This window comes from Coccinella septempunctata, chromosome 2, assembly GCF_907165205.1.
Source record: "Coccinella septempunctata chromosome 2, icCocSept1.1, whole genome shotgun sequence".
In the NCBI taxonomy this organism is placed as follows: Eukaryota; Metazoa; Arthropoda; class Insecta; order Coleoptera; family Coccinellidae; genus Coccinella; species Coccinella septempunctata.
Genome location: NC_058190.1, coordinates 47,105,610 through 47,130,424, shown reverse-complemented (window position 1 = coordinate 47,130,424; position 24,815 = coordinate 47,105,610). Strand labels below are relative to the sequence as shown.

General features: G+C 37.1%; 1 protein-coding gene across 1 annotated transcript; it reads left to right on the top strand.

The window, feature by feature from the left end:
• The first annotated feature begins 215 nt into the window (after nt 1-215).
• On the top strand, nt 216-2,863 carry LOC123306779 (uncharacterized oxidoreductase YjmC-like). The gene is made up of 2 exons (XM_044888921.1): nt 216-978; nt 1,194-2,863. The coding sequence occupies exon 2, from the start codon at nt 1,218-1,220 to the stop codon at nt 2,784-2,786; it is 1,569 nt and encodes a 522-aa protein (XP_044744856.1). The 5' UTR covers nt 216-978; nt 1,194-1,217; the 3' UTR covers nt 2,787-2,863.
• Nucleotides 2,864-24,815: the final 21,952 nt, after the last annotated feature.

Here is a 24,815-nt window from a genome sequence, read left to right as displayed (position 1 = left end):
AAAGAATGTTCAGTCACAGAACATCATCAATACCCAAAATTTCTATAGCGTCTTGACGACGAATTTTTTTGAACGCGAGTTATCTCTTCAAAAATACCCTGCTCAATGATTCCCGAGCAATGCTCAAAACCCATCGGCCACAACAGCGAAATTACAGAATGAAGCACGCAATGGATGGGAGCGAACCCACCCAAACACCCAAATACAAATGCCATAGAGTGATAATGTCCCTTTAATGGTTACTCCATGTCACAAATATTCTTAAATGTTGATTTTACTTCATTTGTCTCCGAGATAATATCTCGTTATAACGACCGTATTGCGACGCTGGGGAAAATGCATTAAACGTAATAAAGGAATATTTCCGTTCCCAGGTAAACATTCTGAGGAATTTTTATCAGGCACCACACATCTAACTTGGGACATTATTGAAATTGATATCAGACCTGAAAGTGTATTTAATGATTTCACTTATCGTTTATGGCTTATACTTTGTCACTTCGAATGTATCTACACACACATCAAGAAAATATTAATTTTTTCTGTTTTAGGTGGTGTTTCCAAATAGTAGCGGAGGGATAAACATTAGCAGAAATAAAACTAGCTCTATTGTTTCACTGAAAAACATTCTACCTCCTTCCTTGTATCAGGAAGTGGAAAAACCGTTGGTCCTTCAAAAACCCATCATTTGAACGTTCGTAAAATGTTTCCTGCTGATTAAATAATTTCATTTTTCATTGCTAATCGTCCCGTTGAAAAAAAATGATGAGCTGTCTCCTATTTTAACAGTGTAATTGATACCAATTCTGCTTCCACCGAAATCCACCTGTTATTGTATTGTCTTCGAGATGTCATAATCTTAACAAGTCCCACTATATTTCTACCTGACCATCATCAATTAGTTTGGAAACGGCGGTTCAACAGAACGGTTTAGAAGGCTCTCACTTTTTTGCTCAATGGAATTGGACTAAAAAAAGGGTATGGATCTTAATGAAGAATAATTCTTACCTTCGAGATTTTAGTTTGACACATTTTCACCAGAAATTTCACAGAACTCAAAGGATTGTTGTCTAAAAACATCAGGTGTTCTCCTTGTTCGAAGTTTTTGATATCAACTGACATAGAACTCACCACTATCTTCATCACATTTGTGACCATAGACTAATCTATGATTTGTCATAATGACGTTTCAGTAAGTGGAAAACGATCGATCAAAAATGGAAGACGACGATGGCAGCGAAACCATAAAGATACCAGATTTAAGGAAATTCGTAACAGAATGTTTCTGCGCGATTGGGGTGAACAAGACATACTCTGAAATAATGTCGGATTCTCTTGTAAATGCAGATTTAACAGGTCACCATTCTCACGGTGTGTTTCGCTTGGATAAATTCATTTCGGACGCACACAATGGCAGTGTAGAAGTCGCCGGCGAACCAGTGATCACCAAAGAGACTCCAGCGTCTGCTTGGGTGGACGGAAAAAATAGCTTGGGAGCTGTGGTTGGAACCTTCTGCATGAAAGTTGCGATCGAAAAGGCCAAGCAGGTAGGAGCGGCTATAGTGACTGCAAACAACTCGAACAATTTCGGTGTAGCATCTTTCTACAGTAAAATGGCGTTGAAGGAGGGTTTGTTGGGGTTTGCAACCACCAATAGCTCCCCATTGATGCTACCGACCAGAAGCAAAGATCCAATTTCTGGGACCAATCCGATTTCTCTTGCTGCTCCAGGATTATTCGGAGACTACTTTTTGCTGGACATGGCGACCTCTGTAACCTCCGGAGGAAACATCGAAATAAAATGTAAAGACGGAGAATTTTTACCAGTAGGATGGGCAGTGAACGCTGCTTGTCTACCAGAAACGAACGCAGATGTAGCATTGAAAAGTGGCAGATTCCTTCCCCTTGGGAGTCAAGAAGATTTGGGCAGTTATAAAGGTTCAGGGTTGTCGATCATGGTTGACATTTTGTGCGGGATTCTCAGTGGCGCTCATTACAGTCATAGGGTAGGTGTGTGGGTCGGAAGAGTCTCCCAGCAGAGAGCAAACGTCGGACACTGTTTCATAGTTATAGACCCCAAGCGCTTCGCTCCGAACTTCGAGGTTAGACTGACAGAGTTCATGTCGTACATGAGAGATTTGTCCACTGATAACCAGAACGAACCTGTTCGGATCCCGGGCGATAGAGGTAGAGAAATAGAGAAGAAGATTCAGGAGACTGGAGGAATAACCTACGCAAAATACGTCATAGACATGGTGAAAACGATGGCAGCGAATCTGAAATTAAAATGCGTGCCCTTCGTACCCAAGAAACGAAAGGTACAGATGACGGCTTCTGAAGAACTAGCTGCCCGTTTAGAAGCCGAGAAGATGTCAGTCAGGGAGGTTTCTGCGACGACCACAGAAGAGGATCTAACTGTCCCTGAAAACTCTCTGGTCGACAGAGAAAACGTATCGTTTATACTCGATGATTCCTCCGACTGGATGTGTCCTATTGCTGGTTTCACTTACGAGAGAGACAGGGCAACGTCAGTTTTGAAAGAGAAGATAAGTCGATATTCTGATGTACCAATCCATGAATCCACAGAGGACACCGTTACTAAAGATATATCTGAGGAAGAAGAAGAAATAGTTATTGGGGAAAAAATCGATGAAGGTGAATCGGTAGAAATCAGCAGAGATCAAGTTACCATCGATACTAAGGAAGAAGAAAATAAAACGGAAGAAATAGAGATAAGAATGGAAATTGATGGAGAGATCCATATAACAGGAAATAGACATGATTGAAATCTAGGAGCAGAAATTTTTTCGATAAGTTGAAAACATGCTAATTGTAGAGTAATGATTATGTCATTCGTAGTAAATAAAACACATTTTATGGTAAGAAATTCCAATATCGATTGAAATTGAATTCTCAATTTAAATTATGTAAGTTTATAATGATTCTTTCTGATATGGATCTGGACATGGATTCTCTTATAAACCTCTTTTTGAGTAGAGATAATTTGGTTTTTGAAGTATCTGAAATAAAATTCACAATTAAGAAAAAATGGATATGTAATATGACCTATTCTTCCTTCAGTTGGCAAAATATGGAACGATAGTGCAAAGAAAATGTAAGTGTTCTTCTTTTCAAAAGAGTAAATAAAGAGGATATGAATTTTCTGTGTATACAGGATCACTAGAACTACTTCAAATTTTTTGAAACTTCATAATTCAAGAATACTGATAGTAAAAGTGTGTAGTTTTTCGATCGAGTAATGTAATTATAGAGGAATTGCAAAACCAGTAGACGTGCTAATCATAATAATGATCATAATTCGACCGAAACTAAACGAAAATAACATATGGACGCGAGAAATTATGCAACTCTTCAATATGATCCTTAGTTGAGCACATTTCTAAGCGGAAATATTCAGTATAATTGGTTTTAAAATTTCGTCTGAATTATATTGGGTCTTAATTATTTTTTTTTCAGATGGACGTCATGTGGTTCATGAGGGTTGGCATAGAGGCAGTTAGAAATTGACTTAGATAACGCCTAAACTTCGAATGTACAGGGTGATTCACTAAGAGGGTCGACCCTCTGTAACTTGAAATCCGCATGTCAACAACAAATTTTAGTTTGTTTTCCTTTTCAAGTGGTGAATTATCAGAATGCCAAATAGCATAACCGCAAACTCATTTCTTTTGTCGAAGTTATTGGCACTTATCAATTTTGATCACCACCCTTAATGAATCACCCTGTATTTAATGCATCATATGAATTTGATGGAGGGAAATTCAAATCATACTATACCTACAGAATAACAAGTGGAAGAAGAAGCAGAAAAACAGTTTTATATACAAAATAAACAAATTGAACATAAAATTTCATCCCTTCACAAATGTCCTCATATCTTAAACCTACAGAAGCCTACTCTCTCTAAGGATTATTTCATCATCCTCGATTGTGTGTGTCGAATAAACCTTGATTAGCAATCATAACCCCTCATCCAATTCCACGTAACAAAGCTCTGGCTTAGTACAGAAATATCTTGCTTCACATATCCCCGAAATCGTTTTCCAATAATTCTTTTCGAAATTAATTACCCTTTCTTAGTTTTCCATTGTTTCCGTACGGTCTGCGTTTTCCCAGCAGAAATTCAATCAGATAAAAATACTGTCGTGCGTCAGTATACCCTCCTGGCAAAGTTTTCATGGAAGATTTAGATCCCGATAAAAACAATTATATGGATATACTCCTATCTATGTCCTGCTAAGGTATAATTGTCCTCGAACGACTAAGCCGGAATATGTCAGTTCTTCAAGGTAATTTGAATCATTTATGTGAAAATGGCGGCGGACACAAACATTCGATTTAAAAATCATGAGTTTGGAATGATTGCCGATAAGATCTACCTGCCTTTCTGAACGAATATATTCATTCCAGGATAAATGGAAATGAGGAATGGTATTATTTCGATTGTTTGTCATCCTAGCACTTTGATATCTGCTTAGGTTTTGTTCATTGGTTACTGATGGGAGAATGAAAGACACTCAAGATTAATTCATCAACATATGGATATAGGAGACTTTGATTTGTGTAAGAGGCGGTTGTACAGTCCACTGAATTTGGCCTCTGAAAATGGTCTTTTCTGTTTATCGCAGAATCACGTCATACCAAAATTAATGAATTTTGTAGGTATACACAAGGGTGGTACCAGTGGGTGGGCAATGAGGGTCATGGCCCCCATATATATCACATTTAGATCTACTATTAATTTTCTGAGATATACGCGTTCGAAATTCGATCTTCGAAAAATTAACAAACAGATGGGGTCATTTAAGAAATCGTCAAGTCCTAACGGTTGCACTGAGGTCGATGAAATTTTGAGATTTATTACGAGAGTTGCTTTTTTAGACTATGTATCACATTGAGATCTACGATGTTTTTTCTGGGAGATATCTCCTCTTAATTAGATATATATACTTATATTCATTACAGCGGATCTGCAACGCCTCTAGACCTTTCAGAAAAATTGTTTCTTCTTGCTCTGCAAACCAGAACACTACAGCTTTTAGTACCTCCTCGTTGGAAGAAAATTAACTACCTTTGAAAATTTCTTTCAGTTGAGGAAAAAGATGATGGGGCCAAATCTGGTGAATAAGGGGGGTGTTCTAGTAATTCAAACCCTAAATTACGAATTTTTTGCATGGCAACATGAGATTTGTGTGCAGGGGCGTTGTAGAGTGGTCATTAATGTCGAATAGTAATATGAATCTCCGGTTATTGTTTTACCCTTATCCAAAAAATCAATCATGATTATTCCATGGTAATCCCAAAAAACTAAAGCAAGAACTTTTCCAGCAGATTTTTGGACACGAAACTTCTTAGGTCTTGGAGAACCAGAGTGTCGCCATTCCATCGATTGTTGCTTTGTTTCTGGATCGTAGAAATGAACTCAGTTCTCATCCATAGTAACAATTCGGTCTTAGAAGTCTACATTGTTATCAAATCGAGCAAAGATCAAACGCGATGCTTCTATTACCCTTCCACATTCCAACATTCAAACATTTGGGGATCCATTTTGCAGCAATTTTTCCCATGTCCAAATTGACATGATGAACGTTTTAGCCCAATTCGACGGTCTGATAAAATCATATCATGAACTGCATCGATATTTTCTGGGACTGACACAGAAACTGGCCTTCCCGATGGGTCACCATCTTCAATGAAAAATTTACTTCTTTTGAAGCTTGCAGTTCGATTTTTCACGGTCGCATACGAAGGACATTGACACATTGATCACCAAGGGTATTGAGCATATCTTTCTAAATCTGCTTACCACTGAACACTTTTAAATACAGGTACTTGATGATGGCTCGATACTCCAATTTTTCGATTCTCACTATTTCGGTGGACATCTTCTTTCTTTCAATTTATTGAGTAACTCAGGTTTATTTTTTTCACCGCAAATTACACATTGACACTGCTAATGAGTTATTGTTCATTGCTATGGTAACGCAATAATTTTATCATGCATGGAACTGGTCTAGGCTACCCAGATATCAATACATCCTCGTAGTTAGGTAGGTAACACCCTGTCAATCTTTCGACGAGTGTAAAATTTGAGGCAAAATCATAAAAGGTAAAAACTGTGCCAACTAGCCCATTTTGAGACACTCTATTCTGAAAAGATCAAATTATTAAGCCATTTGAGGAAAGCATCGACTCTCTGATTGAAAATCGCAGGGGAAAATCGATAAAAAGTGCTCAGCTATTGACAGTTCTCCGTTCCTTCCATCGCATCCTGCCCAAGTTAACCCTTTTCCCGCGGACCTCCGAACCCCCAATAACCTCGGATAGCACCTCCTGAACCCCCTCTTTTCAATAAACGCAAAACTCATATTTTCCCCGAACAAAGCACAACAAGACAAGAACTAAGCCGCATTCGACTCAAGCATCCACCATCGAAACGGAAGAGATAAAACTTGGGCACAATTGGAAATGTTTGAAATGTTTGAACTGGGGCTTTACCATTCCGTTGAAGGGTTAATAACAGACGTAATTAGTAGGAAAAAGAAGTTGGGGGCCGCTTTTTCCTCCGGCAGCCACTTCTTTAATTCCTTGTTAAGCGTCTTTATGACGGTTGCTCTCTCAAGAAACGGGAGAAGGATTTAGAACAGGAAGTAGCCGGTTGTTCGGTAAGCCCCCAGAAAAGGATTCAATAAGTTTTCCATTCCTAAGTAGCTTTAATTAAAAATATTAAGTGATGGGACTGGAAGCGCGACTGGCGATCTTGACGCAGTTACTGGTTTCTTGATTACGGTGATTAACTTTAATTCGTTTCGGGGCAAGCTCTTCGTTTAGGTCCTTCCGTTTCATTATTTACAATTAGAGACCACTGAAATCGAATTATGAATGAAAACTGAAACTGTTTTTCTATGTATATCTATGCTTTAGAAGATATTATGTCATATTCGATGACATGCACAGATATGACGGTTTCAGAGAAGGTTTCAATCATAGATTAAATGAACAGAGTTAATCTATGGTTTCAAGGTCAATTTTGTCAAGAAAATTTTGAAGAAGATTTTTGAAAGATCGATTTCGGTTGTGGAAACCTGAACGAAAATCTCATTATCGGTACTGATGTTCATGTCATAGTCATAGAAAATTTATACTCGATTTTATATTCGAATTTTTGAAGAGTAGTTGAGCTGTTAATCGTCACTTTCTGGAACTGATCATCCCATGCCGTATATTTAGTGAGAATCAGTTGGAGTTCAGTTGCCAATTACATTAAATTAGTCAAGTCCGAAACATCGAACAGATTTGGTCCAGTTAATACCATTGCATACATTACTAACGTGGGGTGATTAGACAGGGAGGATAGAGGTTGATACGAGCGTTCTAGGAGACTGTCCTTAGTAGGCTATGCCGCAGCCAAATGTGCAGTGGCGTACCTGACAAAAATATACATTAGATATGTATTATCTGAGAATTTGCTTTTAGAGGTATCAATTCAACAATATGTGAAGAGACAATGTCACTATGAAGACATTGGAGAAATGTTTGGTTAGTTTACAATCTTAAGAAATGTAACTTTCAATTGGACATTGGACCCGACCATATTTGAAGAAATGGGTCTATGTTTACGAACTGTGAACTAAAGACTTTTTGAATTCCAACGTCTTTCACTACATTAGACTCCATTCGTTGCAAAAATTCACTAACATTTTTTTCATCCAATTAGAGTTGAAAACGAAGACGAGGTAGGCCTTCAAGGGGTGAGATGATGACATGACTATGACAAGAATGAAAATATATGTCATTTCATTTCATACATGAAAAATTTTGAGATTGTCAATTGTTACTATTGTTGGCAGTAATGCTCTGCGATAGATACTAATGGCTGTTTGCACCATTTGTCTAAACAACGATTATATTCTTAAACAACGTTTAATTCCTTAACCGGATTGCACCGTTCCTAAACGTTGATTATAAGGCCCTCAAACGTTGTTCAAACTAATCGCAGAAATTTGCTCGTTGATTGAAGTAATACTTCAAATTCGATTGACAACTGTGTTTTCTATTTGTGTCGATATAAAATTCGAATTAATAATGGATGATTTGGAAGATGAGATATTACTTGATGATGATCTTGATGCACTTGGCAATATCGAATTTGGATTTCCCAGATATTTTCCCCGTAGAAGAAATTATTTCGAAAGAATGGACCTCACTTTTTTCAGAAGATTTCGTTCAACGAAAGAAACCGTGTTATTTTTTTGCCATATATGTAGAATGATTTGGAATTATAATTATAATAATTAGTTATATTATACATATATAGATATTTCAGGAATAATATTGTTGACCCAATGAATCAATTGCTACCTACATTGCGGTTTTATGCTAGTGCTGGTCAGTTGGCTTCTGTTGATAATTTCATAAATGTAGATGTATCGAAAGTATCAAGAATTATTGCTGCAGTTTCATTAGCAATTGGTAAATTATATTCCGAATTCATTTCAATGACCAAAGATGAGGATATAGTGCAAATTCAACAGTCCTTTCACAAGAAGGCTCTTTTTCCTCGAGTAATAGGATGTGTTGATGCTATCCATGTTCGCACTTCAAATATTCAAAACACAACACCGAAACGCCAAAAGAAATGTTCAAATTTCCCACCTTGAAAACAGAAGTTTAGTCAGAAAACCTTGACTTCTTTTTCTTTTTAAAATATCTTCTATGATGTGCTTGGCTGAAATTTTGAATTTTTTATGGTGTGAGCAGAGATATAGAATTCTATATCTCTGGGTGGGAGTGGTGTTGCCAAACCTATCAATGATTAAAGTAAACAACGATTATGATTCCACGGTGCAAACCGTCAACCGCTAAGCAACGTTTAAATATTAAACGTCGATCAGTTTAACTATGGTTACCAGCGAAACGGTGCAAACGGGCATAATCCTTGATTCATTTGACCCGCCAACAATTAAAAAATACATTGGTGCGATATGAAAATGAAGCATCACCTTTGGGACATCCTAGAAGAATTGAGGAAGAAATTCATGTTATCTATGGTTCAATTCGGCATCACGGGCATTCTGGAAGCTAAAGTATAGAGTGTTTCAAAATGACGACCTCAATCTGAAGACCAAGACAGCTGTTTACAAAGCAGTGGTCCTCCCAACTCTCCTTTACGGAAGAGAAAGCTGGACGTCCAACAGGCACATATTAAACAGCTTGAACAAACGCAACAACGTCATCTAAGACAAATAATGCACATCAGACGGTTCCACAAAGTTTCAAATGCGGAAGTCTTGCAGCGCGCGAGTTGTATAACAATTGATACTCAAGTAACGAGGGCCCGACTCAGATGGAGCGGCCAAATTCTCAGGATGCATGACACAAAACTCCCCAAAATAGCTCTGTATGGCGAATTCACAGAAGGAGCTCTGAAACCAGGAGGCCAGTATAAGCGGTTCAAAGATTTACTGCATCAATCCCTACAATCAGTTAATGCCAATCATAATTGGAAACAACTAGCTTCAGACAGGTCATAGAGGAGGTCTTTGGTACACAGTTATAATGGAGACTCGAGAAGAATACAGCGGCGGCCAGATCTGGTTGGTGACTATCCATGCCCGGAGTGTGGAAGGATCTGTGGGTCACGGTTGGGTCTTTTCAGTCACAGGAGGGCACACTGTCGTAAGTAGCCCTTCAAAATTTTACAAGTATCCATTGAATCGAAGACAACACAGCGATAAATCATCCTAATTTCGAATTTATTCAGGGTTATTTGAAAATTGTACCTTCAATTCTGAAAACTAGTGGAATAAGAAAAATTCAACTTGTTTGAGAAACAGCATTTTGTAATGTGCATATTCAATAGTCTTCTTTATGGCATATTTGGATAGCCCGTTTTCAATTTTGCTCAAGGAATATGTTACAGAACCAAACTATAACAAACTGTATGTACCTTGAAAACCTGCACAAGGGTCGCTGCCTTGGCCATTTTAACACTCCATTGATCCACAGTACTCCCTGTATTCAGGTCTAACCTAAGTGTAAGAACAAAACTGCTATTTGTTCTAATTTAGAGAATATAGCGGGGGACTCGCTTATGCCATCGCCGCCACTGGGCTTTCTCATCCTACAATTCAGCTTCGTTTACGTCTACCGGCACTGTCCGTCAATCGCAACGCACACGCCATCGTCGGAGGCAATCTTGATGCACATGCACACTGTCGGACAAGCTCTAATTGTCTACTGCGGGCCAAGCAGGGGGATTAGCCATTATTCGATTAATGGTTCATCCCTTTCTTATGAGGCCCAGACATCAATCATCGAGATTAGCATCTGAAAGAAAACCCTCCGTCTGGTCGAATATCTCACGTCCGGAAAATGGACAGCGACCAGTTGAGAATCATTTGAATGGATTCAGTTGATGGAGTTTTTCGTCGAATTCCCAGAATGGATTTTTCATTCCAGAATTATATCGTGATATCGATTAGCACTCAGACGATAAGCCGAGCAGATTTTTCAAACAAATAAAATTTATACATTGCTCAATTATTCCAGTTGCAAGATTATTATGATTTTCTGAAATTTTTTTCCCTACAGCCAAAGATTCTGTTTGGCGGACAGACAGGTTTCTTCGAATTTCGGAAATTGCATGACAAAGACGAGACCTGTTGAAACTTTCTGCCATTCAATTATATGTTAAAGTTGAAGTTCTGAACCCCAAAAATCTTTTCTAGGGTAATCTTTCGAATAAAGGTGATTATAATACTTTTCTTCCCACTCTGATCCGAAAACATTGCATCCACTAGATTCTGCGTGAATAATAAGCAACCTTTCTTTCTTATAAACATAACACGTTACCTAATTGATGTATTATAAATAAATTCTTTTACGCTAGTTAAATATTTCAGCTTGGCAACTGGCGTGTACGCCATTTTGTAACATACAATCAGTTGAGTAGTTCGGGAGTTATCACAAAAAACTGAATTATGGGAGTACCATTTAGAGGCACATATCCTTGGGGAGGTGTGGTACGGAAAAAATTAAAGCATTCCTGACACGTATTTATATCTCAATACCGGGTGAGTCTTTGCCTCGTACAAATATTTTAACAGTAGATTCTTGAGGTCAAATGAAACACGGCCCTGATAAAAGATATAGCCATTTTAAGTTTTCATAATGAGCTGTGCCTGGAAATACAACATTATCTGAAGAATAACTATCTAATTCTGTAACACTCATCTGTGGGTTTTTCAAACAGACTTGTATTCAACCAAAGTACGCAAGTTTTCAAATTTCACAGAAACTTTTCCATTTTTGAACATCACAAGGGCGCATTATACGAGAAAATATGAGAAATACTTTCATTTTTCAAAACGTTCAAATATTCATTAGATAGCGTCCAACCTAGTTCAAATAGTTGGGTTATTTGAATTTTCGTCAATGTTATGGTACGTGATGGTCATGATGAGAAAACTGGAAGACGTGGGTGATATTTTGTTTTCAAAAAAGATTCATCGAATAAACGAAAAACTATATTCAGAAATTTCATTCAAAGAAACCGTATGAGAGATAGAACTGAGGTTTTTCAACAACCTGTATCTTTTAAACCGAGTAGATTCGGAAAAAATGGTATAGTAAAAAAGTGTTTCTTTTCTTCTATTACGAGATACCGACAGGGTGTCAATTTTTTTCGAAAAACTGGTATAATAATGATGATTTTGGCGGTATAAATATAAAGATTGACAACAGAAAGTTTTTTCAGATGAGAAATCTCAATATGCAACCTGCTTTAGTGTAGCTTTTAGGGTGTAGCCTTTTATATGTCGTATTTTCTTTGTGAAATGAAAAAAAAGCAAATAAGAGAATTAGAAGGACAGAACTTTTTCGTTGAAAAATAAAATATACTTTTGTTCATCATCATAATTATCAACCGTTTTCGAGATATTTGAGATCGAAGTTTTATTGCATTTGATAGTACTGCAATTCATGCGATAAAAAAATACTGAAATTTTTTTATATAACAAGAAGGCTTCACTCAAATCTTATCACTATTTTGAATTTTACTGTCAAACCCTGTATACCGTGAACTAGTGATATTTGTAAAAGGCAAGTAAGTGGAGTAATGGTCATACGTTTAGTATCTCCAGTTTCTTGATTTCTGGAATAAGTGTTAGAGTCATTCGGGGTAACTGAGCGCAGTGGGTAAGTGTGCGCAGTGCGTATATCTCGACTATGCAATGTATGAAAGAGGGGTTCATTTGGGTGAAGCAAGGGCGCAGAATCGCCATATTAGTTTTTCAAAGGAGTGCGCCGTTCCACGTTTCTTTAACTTTTTATTTGCAATCAATCAAATTCACTAGTTTTCTTGTTAATTTTTAGCATCTCTGCACATTCTGCCAGGTCCAAGTTCCGAGTCCCTCAGTGTTAAACAATATTTTATTCGATCATGGGCATATTAATCTAAATATATAATAAAAAATTTTAGGTTCTCTTAGCTGCTCAACTCTATAAGAACGTCAATTCAAATTTTGGCTCACTGGGGAAAGTGTGCTCGGGTAAGTGTGCGCATAGATTCATTATATGGGCATTAGTTCAGTGAGGAATAAATTATGACATTGTTGATTTTTTTGGTTAAGACTCGATCAATATTGCCCTATTTGTTCAGAAAAATATGAAGGGCCACCTACAGGGGAATGTATCAAGTGTTGTGTTCACCAAGAATTGTGGCACGAACAATAATGCACTGCTTGTAAAAAGGCGCTTCTGTATTGACAATAAACAGCATTTCTCTAATATTGTAACATTTTGATGACATTATTTTGTGATTTGTTTTGATTGTGTGGTTCACTAAGGACTGCGTTCACTTACCCCGAGAGGGTGCGCACACTTACCCGCAATGCGGGGCATGTGAACGAACTCCGACTTTCTCTATTAAATTCTTTTTTGCGGAAAGAAAACGTTTTTGTTTGTTTGCTTTTTGATGTTTTCTTATAGGTTAGAAAATTCTCTATCTTATGAATATGTTTTAATTTTCCTAGCTTCAACATTTGGAACAGGGTATGGCTTGAAAGGCAAAAGTGCGCACAGTTGCCCCGAATGACTCTATGTTTCAGGAAGGTATTTTAGAAAACAAACTATGGAGAAACCTTCATCAAACATTTTGAGGATGCAAGACACAAGACTCCCCAAAATTGCTCTGTATGGGAATTGACAGAGGGAGGCCAGTATAACCGATTTAAGGATACACTACATCAATCCCTCAAATCAGAAACCTTAATATCAAATAAAAATAAGGCTACATGATCTCTGCTGCTCAAATTTTCACAATTTTGTGGCGAATTTCAAAAATATGCTTTCTATCGTGATATTTTTGACATAACATAGTGTTTTGTTGTCATCTGTCAAAAAAATAACCGCTTTTATTGTGACAGCTGCCAAAATAGTGGTCTCCTCACTATGAAACCGTCATTTTGAACAACAGTTACCTTAAATGCTCACTTTGAGAGGATGTTCTAGAATTTTTTCATCATATTGACGTGTTGCTTCATTTGATCATGGCTCTGCTTCAAATAATTCGTATTTAAAGTTATTATTTTGATGGAGGTTCTCGTAAAACTCATGAACTTTCTTTAAAAAGACTCTAGGCGAATTTTTAAGCGGGGGCTATTCCTCCAGGCCGTTATTTGTCATAGCCAAACCGCCCGGGACACCCCTCATCGTGCAGGTATACACACGTGCTTGGTACGCTGGCGATAATGACTTCGCGAAAGGAGCACACTTCCGGCGATATCTAATGAAGATCGTGGAATTCGCACAAGTGTGAGTTCTAACGACCCACCTATACCTACCCCGGTTCGCACATCGCTGCTGCTTGCCTGCCTCCTTTCGCCGATTTTATCTCTTAATTTTCTTTCGCTACGTGTATACGTGTGTGTGTGTGTGTGAAAATCAGGATATGGTGGCTCTAATTTGGGTCACTAAGATAATTAAGTTTCCGTTTCATTAGCGGGCCGCGGCGGTATGAATCGAAAACCGTGGTTCGAATGAGTGTAAACCTTGAAATTGGACCTTGTGTTCGCGACTCTTTTATACCATACTTTTATACATACGGCATATGTCATCTGAGGCCTCTGTTCTGGAGGGTATCTTTCAAGGCACAATATTGGGGCCGATCCTGTTTGTGGTCTATATCGATGATCTACCCACAAGGATTCAGGATGAGAATTTCGTGGTTGATATGCCGGTGCGTCGGGATGCTTGCTTGTTTGCGGATGATACAAATGTCATAGTGAGTGGTGACAATATTGAGACCCTATCAGAAAACATACGAGAAACAATGCAGCGTATTCAGGGTTGGTGCACGGAAAACAAGTTGAATCTGAATGCAGACAAAACCAACATTGTCATATTTTCTAACATTAGAACTAATCTATTATTTCCAGAGAAGATTACACTTGGTGATGGTGAGGTTCCTGTTAATCAGAATACCAAACTGCTAGGCGTGATGATTGAAAGTAATCTGGGATGGACGTTGCACTGTGATGCCTTAGTATCCAGGTTGAATTCCGTCATTTATACGTTCAAGATATTGAGAGATCAAGTCGATGTGGATACCTTAAAAACGGTATACTTCGCAAATTTCCAGTCTCTGCTGGCTTATGGGCTCATATTCTGGGGAGGTGGATCACAGGAGGAACGTGTATTCATTGTACAGAAAAAGGCACTGCGGACAATGTTTAGAATGAGCTACAGGACATCATGTAGGAACATTTTTAAAGCGCAGAATATTATGACTCTTCCCGGCCTTTATATATACAGAACCATGCTTTTTATGCACAAAAATAAGAATTACTTTCAGGATTTTGAAAACACGAATAATACAAGGAGAAAGTTCGCATACTTCTTTCCCACTCATAAGTTATCTCTCACCGAACATAATCCTATGTACACAGCAATAAAACTTTTTAACTTTCTCCCGAAACACATAAGGGACATTAAGGAATACACTACTTTTCGTAAATCACTTCACCGACTCATCATGAATATTGAACCTTATTCGATTTCTGAATTTAAGTGCGCCTGTGAGCGCTGAAGCAGATTTTCTTGTTCTCTGGAGTCTATCAAGCTATGTAATGTTTTCTTTTGACTTGTTTTCTCTTTATTGTCGTGATGATAATTTGGAAAATAAATGCATATTATTATTATTATTATTATTACCTTCGTGCATATAAAATTTTTAACAGGGGTATTGTTGAAGGCGCGTTCATGTAGCCTTCTGAAGACGTAGGTACCTAAGATCGAAGAGTAATCAGCCATGATAAGATTGGTCGTTTTGGTAGTTCTCTGTTCTTAGAAACGCTGCATAAACCTACTATTAGTCAATCGTCTTAGTTCTTGAATATGCCCTCCCCAGACTCGGCGCTCATTTTGAGGGAGTAAATGAAGATATTTTGAAAATCTTTTCTTGTGATGTGTGTAGGATGTCCTGAAGCACAATTTGAAATTATCTTCATATATACAGGGTGTTCGAAAACAAAGATATAGACCAAAGTTACACTTTTTTAAATGTTACACCCTATATTTGACTGGCAAGCTCAAGTTATGATGAGTTTCTTCAGATTATTTTATGGCTCACAAGCACCCTTTACGAGATAATGGCGAAAAATCGAAAATATGGAGTTTTTTTTTAACTAGCAATTAATGAAGAAACTAGTTACGCCAGCGATACAGACAGAATTTTTTCGAGTAGACAAGTTGGCTACTCCTACATATAAAAGAAAATTTCAACTCTAGAATATACAGAGTGATCATAATTAATTCTCAAACATCAACTACAAATAATCGTCGAAAACTTTCTTATTTCAAATGGCACACCCGGTATTTCTATATCTCGTTGAACGTAAAAATTAATTTCGAAACTATCTTCATAATATTTTCCTACATCTAAACCTGATTGTTTCTGAGCAAATTTCGATTTTCAATTCAAAACTAGTAAACCATTTTCGCCATTACCTCGTAAATGGTCCTTCGAAGGTATAAAGTGATCTGAAGAAAATCATCATAATTTGAGCTTGCCATTTCATTTTTGAGGTCAAATACAGGGTGTTACATTTAAGAAAGTGTAACTTTGATCTATATTTTTGTTTTCGAACACCCTGTATATATGACAATAATTTCAAATTGTGCAACCTACACACACCACAAGGAAAGATTTTCCAAATATCTTTATTTACTCCCTCAAAATGAGCGCCACGTCTGGGGTGGGCCACCCGGTATATCTTTATATACGCAAGAAGATATGAGACTCTAACATCGGTGATGTCGAATGAGAACGAGAGAGATCTATTGAAGCGCTATGTTGGGGGTATCCTTTTACATTGTACATTGGAGTCCACGAGAACATAAACGAAGTGTAGGAAGACCAACAAAACGCTGGTTATATGACATCAAATCAAAGGTTGGATGATGTTGGCACCAGTTGGCTCGAGATAGAGGAAATTGGAAAATTCCAGGGGAGGCCTATGTCCAGGAGTGGATGCAGACAGGCTGTTGAAAAAGAGAAGAAAAAGAAGAACATCAGTGATGTAATGAAAGCGTTTTTACAACTTTCTATAAGAATTGGTGGGTTCGTGCCATTCATGCCACTTAAATTGATTCGTTTCATAGGTCTCAGTTCTTAGGAACGCTGTATCTGTATAACCCTCTGATTAATATTAGATCTTAGTTCTACATGAACAGACTAACTAGATCTCTGTGATTAATTTCGTGTCTTAAGAAATGCAAGAAGGAATAATATTAACTTGGGTGAAGTAATGAGACTGTTGTTATAACTTTCCCAAAGATATTATACTTGGTTAATGTAGAACTAAAACCTGAGAATTGAGGAACTAATCTAACCATCTAATCAATAGTTATCTTAAAAAATCTGTTCCAACTAACCAACCAGAGAATTTTAGGTACCTAATGTCCCAGTACTTGGTTCCTGAAAAGCCTTCATAGACCTTCTATAAGACCTAAGAGCAAGGAAATTAATGACCTTCGAATTCTCTGGATTTCACTCATTTTCCTCGGGTAATACTTTTTTCAGTAAAGGAGTACAGAGTATCTTCAATAAGAAGAAGAATTTGAGTTCATAGCTACATCCTATTCAAAATTAGAAAAAACATCGTGTGAAACACGTTGGGAAACACTATTTTTCGTATTTCGCGTTATTTTGCTCATTATGAAAAATAATGCTTTTCCCAAGGATGTACAAAAACTATTTTCACATTTCCATCAAAATTCGAAACCAAATTTCAAATTTGAATATCGATAATGTTCGGTAATCATTTGGTGCTTAGTTTTCCCAGCACTGCATAAAAATTCTATTCATAAACTAAACAAAATGCAACTCTGCGATATTGCATCGAACCTGAAACTGTAATCTAAATGTGACAGGACAGGCAGCAAGTCATAAATCAAGAGCTTTGAATAATATCCTTATGGCAAGTAGATTGACATCGGGATGATGCGATGTTGCCGGATGGATTGGCAAAAGGACACGTAGATTTGTCCAGAAATTACGAAGCCTCGCTTATTTTTTTGGCCTGTCTATAACAAACTCTTGAGTTAAAAAAACTCCATCATACAATGATGAAAATCATATCGGAATAACCATAAACGAACCCAGAAATGTTACGTAATAGAATGTTAAATGAGAAAGAAGGATATCCCAGCGCATTCGCCATTCTGTAACTTAAGTGATAGTAAAACAAATTTTAAATTTCCATATATACCTACTGCAAATACCTGCTTCCGGAGAGAAATCATTCTCCTCAGGTTTAAAGAAAAAAAAAATAGAATTTCAACTAATCTCCTGACACAGAATTTAATTTATATATAAGAAAGAAAATTACTCAAGTAAATATCGATTCCCTTTCCTTGTGATTCCATAATGCTTCATCGTGACACCGTATTAAGGTAAAAGTCAGTATATTATTTTGAATATGACAACTCTGTCACTGACAGACTGACATCCCTCGTCTGCCGCGGCGGGTGAAGGGTTGGTCATCTGGCCAAATGCTGTATGAGGCGACCAGCAGCCCTCTGTCGACTAGTAGACGAACTGAGACAACTATTTTCCCCAAACCGCACGACTTGTAACCTAGCGCCGCACCCCTTTTGATTATTAAAGGCAGGAACTAATTCTTACCACCGCCGGACGAGGGTAGAAAGAGAAGAAAGGAAGGAGCGAGTCAGGGACGTATTCAGAAGCAGTCTGCAGACGCTTGTTCATGTACAAAAGTAAAACTTACACTCTTCTTCAATTATGAAGAGAGTATAGATGATGAATGTGATACATATTCTAAAAGAGCAACTTTTCTAGTAATCAATCTGAGAATTTCATCCATTTCGGCACCCCATCTTTTTGGGAAGTTTTCGATGGTCAACTTGCGAGTTGTTTTTCTCACAGGAAGATTATCTCAGATCTAAATGTGATACAAATTCTGAAAGAGCAACTCTTCTAGTAAAAAATCTCAGGATTTCATCGATTTCGGCAAAACCGTTCGGTCTTGAGGAAGTTTCAACTGACCCCATCTTTTTGGGAAGTTTTCAATGGTCAACTTGCGAGTTGTTTTTCTCACAGGAAAATTATCGCAGATCTAAATGTGATACATATACTGAAAGAGCAACTCTTCTAGTAAAAAAATATCAGAATTTCATCGATTTCGGCAAAATCGTTCGGCCTTGAGGAAGTTTCAACTGACCCCATCTTTTTGGGAATTTTTCGATGGTCAACTTGAGAGTAGTTTCTCTTCCAGGAAAATTATCGGAGATCTTAATGTGATACATATTCTGAAAGATCAACTCTTCTAGTAATAAATCTGAGAATTTCATCCATTTCGGCAAAACCGTTCGTCCTTGAGGAAGTTTCAACTGACCCCATATTTTTGGGAATTTTTCGATGGTCAACTTGCGAGTTGTTTTTCTTCCAGGAAAATTATCGCAAATCAAATTGTGATACATATTATGAAAGAGCAACTCTTCCAGTAAAAAATTTCAGAATTTCATCGATTTCGGCAGAACCGTTCGGCCTTGAGGAAGTTTCAACTGACCCCATCTTTTTGGGAATTTTTCGATGGTCAACTTGCGAGTAGTTATTCTTCCAGGACAATTATCGCAGATCTAAATGTGATGCACATTCTGAAAGACCAATTCTTTTTGTAATGAATCTGAGAATTTCATTTATTTCGGCAGAACCGTTCGGTCTTTATTGAGCACAGTGCAGTGGCGGTTCCAGGAAACATTTTGGGGTGGGGGCATAATTTTAATTTGAATTTCTGTTTCTTGATGTTTTTATCGATATGAAATAAATTTTAAAGAAAACTACTTTGAAACTTATTCTCATATGAGAAGTTTTAAGTTTCAACAGGGGGAGAAAAAGTATAAATTATAGATAATCTGTCACTTGTATCTATGAAACCCTATGAGTTGTAATTAAAATCAAAAATACACATTTTTTCCACTTGATTCCAGAGTTCTTCTCAGCAGTTTCAAAGTCTGCTTGAACCGAGTGAACATTACCATCATCTGAGAGGAACCATGCACGCGAACCTGAGGAACACGAAATCACATCGTATATACAAATCGAATAGCCCTTGAGAGCGTGTCGATGCATAGCGGAAACTCATCCCTTATTTCCATGAAATTGGATCGACTGCGAATACATCACACGTCTCTCTGTCGCGTTTTAGTTTTAATAACGTCCTTCCTCCTACTCGAATAATTCCAAATAATCCTCATCATTCGTGTGTTAGCCTCGCCTCTCTACAGCCTCAAATTCGGGCCTCATATTTGCATGTTTCTCCCAAATCTGAGCTGGCTGGGCACAGAATCGAATCGAGGGGGGGGGGAAGGGATGATAGAAAATTAATGGCTTCCGCGTAAGGAAAACCGAGACCGTTTGTGAAGGGTGCTATAACCCCTGAAAAGATTATCGTTTTTTCGTACATATCTTCGGAATCGTACAATGCTTATTAAAATTTTGGGTGAAGATATAAAAACACGATATTTGCTTTTTCGATTCTTCAGATTCACGAATGGTAGTTTTCAGCGAACTATGCATTTCTTTGTTATCTGTTTTTCACGATAATACATTTTGGAGGTGCTTCAAAACTCTCAGAAAGAGGCTGAAGATCAATGATTACATTCTAGATGAGAAGTCAAGAATATCTTTCATCAATTAATGATGCAAAGAACACAATTTCATACCTATATTCACGGAAAACAAAAACAAATGATTTTTTGAAAAGAGGAACTAATTATTTTGAAAATTACTTCTCGTGATTTCAAAGATTTGTTGTGAATAACGTATCTTGGTAAGCAAATAATACCCAGAATTCAAATGCATTTTGTTACCGCCTTCGTTAGTTATTTAATAGAAATCAATAATTATGAAAAGTCCATTTCTAAGGGTGGTGAACACCTCAATAATCGATTTAGTGAGTCATTTGAAGAACACTAGGTACATATTTTTTGGTATGACTTCAGAAATGCAGTTTTTAGATAATATGGAGTTGGAACATCATTCGTATTTTATATAATAAAGTTATTTTTTGTTCAGAGGATTACAAATTGAATGAACTGTCATATATATCTAATTAAAAAGTGCGTGTAGGTAGTTTTCACCGTTTTCCAATATAACAAAGAATAGAAGGTTTTCGATACCAACAAAATATAACCAACACAGAACAATGCAAGGCACTTATAACGTTTCCACGAAAACCTCTCAACATTTTCGTTTATCTGGACCAGAACCATGTACAGAGTGGGCCAAATTCGTTATCTAATGAGGGGATCTCGAGGCCTGTGAGAGCTAGAAGAAAACGAGTGACACATTCTCGAGCTCTTTTTTCCTGAGTTATCCGAATCTGAAATCAGAACCGGATTCTGTTTTCAGAATCGTTCTTTTTCTTTCAGCTCTTATAGTTCTCGAGATCCCGTCAGTAGACAACGAATTTTGCCCACCCTGTTCATGTTGATCAACTACTCTATCTACTCTACATGTGCTGTAGGTATTGCGGTTTGAATATGATTTTGCCAGGGTGATATACATGTAGAGGATGGGCAAAATTCGTTGTCCACTGAGGGGATCTTGAGAACTATAAGAGCTAGAAGAAAACGGATGGCACATTTCCTAGCTCTTTTTTTGAGAAACATAGAATGGTGAAAACCGCAGCCTCCTACGATTCTTCGTTTGTGAGTTATCAGCAAAAAACTATATTTTGACGATTTTGAAAAGTTCTCATAACTTTTTTGTCTTTGGAGTTGCAGATCTGAAACTCGGACATTCTGCAGGCACTGACGTAGAATCCACTGACGAGTTCAAAATATTGTTACATTTCGAATCATTGACGAACTTTCGTTTTTTGAATGCCAACTTTTATTGAATTTTTGTTTTTGAATTTGGAAGAAAATCTTTTCGTCACAAGATTCAACGTATGAAAGTGACTACAAAAGTTCAAGTTTCCGATTTGTAACTTCAAAGACAAAAAAGTTATGAGAACTTTTCGAAATCGTCAAAATCTCCTTTTAGGCCAATAACTCAAAAACGAAGAATAGTTGGAGGCTACGGTTTCAACATTCTTTGTTTCCCTGAAAGAGAGCTTGAGAATGTGTCATTTGTTTTTTTCTAGCTCTAATAGTTCTCGAGATCCTCTCAGTGGATAACGACTTTCATCAAGCAGCATGTTATATTTTTTCAATTATCCATTCTCTTGGATTACTCATAACTAATGAAAATTTTCCCTTTAGTCTGGAAAACATCCCTGTGTCAATATGCTTGATAATGAAACAAGAAATATCTTCATGCAACCTGATGTACATTTCGATACTCTAATCAAGAGTAATCAGATTTCTGAAAAAAAAGTTAATAACACCCCTCGTCACGACTGATTCCTACTAATCACCTACATCCTTTCCTCACCCATCGTATTTTTCCAAATTAATCTGCAGGCACCCCCAAAAATCCGGGCATCCGTCGAAAGAAAAAACGGAATTAGCGTTCTATCTTTCAATCAATCGCTTATTATCATCGTGCGAAAATGTGTCCTTTGTCTGCCGACGTGTAAATCACTTTTGTTTTTCGAATATTGACTTCCTCTGGGCCGTGTAACGTTTCCTTTGTGACGGACGATTTGTTTTTTTTTCGGAGGGGGTGTGTAATCAGTCAGAAAGGTGATTCGGATTGTTTTTGTCTACGTGGGTGAGGTGGATCAATGGTAGGTTTTCGGCTTTTCGCATACGAGTAGGTCGTGTATTTGTTGAGGTTCGTTATTCGTTCAAATAGAACAGAGCAGCTTTATCGATGGTTTCAAAATAAAATAATATTTTATTAGCTAATTGGGAGATTATTGCCATAGATGTTTATATGAAGTCGAAAATATGTGACGAACATAATTGACGTTTATATACTCCATTCACATTTATTTTAGCAGTCGGTTGGCCATGAAATAATTTTCTCAAGTTTTTGTAACTAGAACAGACTAAGGTTGGCACTCATGAAATATCGTTAATGTCATAACGCCGTTGCCACAAGTAATATCAATTTTTATTACGAAAATGCCGAAAGTGATTGAAAAAGAGACAGGGTTTCAAGAAGTGCTATTTAGAATTCAGTTTCGCTCATTCAAATAGTTATACCCTGATATTCTAAAATCCGCAATACGTCAGATGGTAGCGAACATATTCAATGTAAGAGAATTTATATAATTTTCGATTTTCGATTAATGTCATCGTAGAATAAGTTCCCGAAAATTAATTTCTCTATTTTTCATTTGGCTTGTCCTATACATTGTAAATGTCTCAAGGTACCAATAAATACCTAATTATTATTATTATATCAGGATATTAAGATGAACAGCCACAAATACGAGCCAGTTGTCCTGTTAATTGTTTATTCATGTGAAATTTTTGTTCAAAGGTGGAGTTCCTCTTGATTGAAACTTCCTTCAATTCCTTTTACTTATATTGATGCAAGATGATTTTTGTTGAAGAATTTAACATTCTTGTAATTATCTGTTAATTCCTTCGGGAGATACCCATTCCCAACTACTGCAACATATGCATTTCATCTTCGGGTTGATATTTTTGAAATCTACATCTGATGTATTTCAAACTTCAGCCAAAGAAGATAACGAACATTAACTCTCCTCTACCTTGTGCATATTGTGATATTATACTGATCGCATGTATTTTCCATGCAAATAACTGGATTTGGTATGCCTTCAATCAGTTTGTAAGAACTTCAATTATGTTCGTCACATATTTTCCGAAAAGATTCGACATTGTGATAAAATACGTAATAACAGAAACTTTTACGTAGAACGAGCAACATAGCGTTGATTTAAAGCCCAAAAATGTTTTGACAATCTTCATAACCCCACATTTTCGTTCTATACAGAGTGAAATGTGTCAAACTTCCATGGCCAACCGAGTGCTAAAATAAAAGTGAAGGCATACTAAATCTAGTTATTTGCATAAAGAATACAAGAGATCAGTTTTTAAATATATTAATTTCTGCTAAGAAAATTTAATTATCGACCAATTATCCCGATAATTCGATATGAATAATATCAAATTACGATTTATGCAGCAAACAACAAGTTTTACAACAAATTTCAAAGCATCCAAGTAGTAGATGTACTCACGGTCCATCCAAAATTCAGAGAATAGACCAGACGTTGAGCCACAAAAATATCATTCCACCCCCACGTAATATTTCCATATTGGACAAGCACCAAACTGCATTGCAACGGTAGCGGCAATAATATCCATTTTTCCCGAGAAAAATTGATGAGTTTAGTGGGACACACAATTTTATTCGCAAATTCGGTGTTGGATGTTCTATTAGCGACTTGCCGGTGATTTATCGCCAGTGGAGAAAACGACGTAGATTAATGTCTCGACATGGGAAATATTAAATTTCGCCAATAGACGCACAACCCTTCCCTGCGTTGGCACGGCGGGTTTTGTGCGAAATTTGATGATGCTTTCGAAAGATGCAAATGTTCCATTATTTTTCGTTAATCACGTTTGAGCGACCGTAAAAATTGACGGACGTTCTTTCTACATGCGAATCACGTGTGGGAAGAGGTGTGAATTTTTTTCACAATAGGCTTCATGAAATTTTCTATAAAATGGATTGTAGGTGCTCCGATGGAACTCAATAAAACGAAATTTGTGCTGTTATGCTGTTAAAAATTATGGTGTGTATTGAAACCACTCATGATTTGTGTACATGACCTCATTATTTATTTCAATTCATAATATAATTTTAAACATAAAAGACTAACGGCCGGTTTCATAATCAAACCTAAAGTCGCTTTAATTTTAAAGCTTCCTTTAACCCTACTAAAAATGACAGTAAAGGAAGCTTTAAGCTTAAAGTGACGTTAAATTCGATTATAAGGATGGAGTTTTTAGGACAACAAGATTGTTTCAGTTTTGCAAATTTTTCAACTTGTGTTTATGAACACTGTTTTTTCCTTAGGTCATCAATTAATGAAAATTGAATGAGTATACCCTCACCAGTATATTGGTGTTCAATCAATAATCAACTCCAACTTATTTTTCCCTATAACCTTGTCCGTCAACTTCGATCGACAGGGGTCAGAAAATGTTGAATGATTTCATTTCACATCAAAGGACAAAGGTGAGCATCCTTTTATGGGATCCTGTAGGACCTACTCTGGCTCGTGCTTGTCACGTGGCACATTCCTTAACGGGACCTTCTAAAGGTTAACTATAGGGTTGTTCGT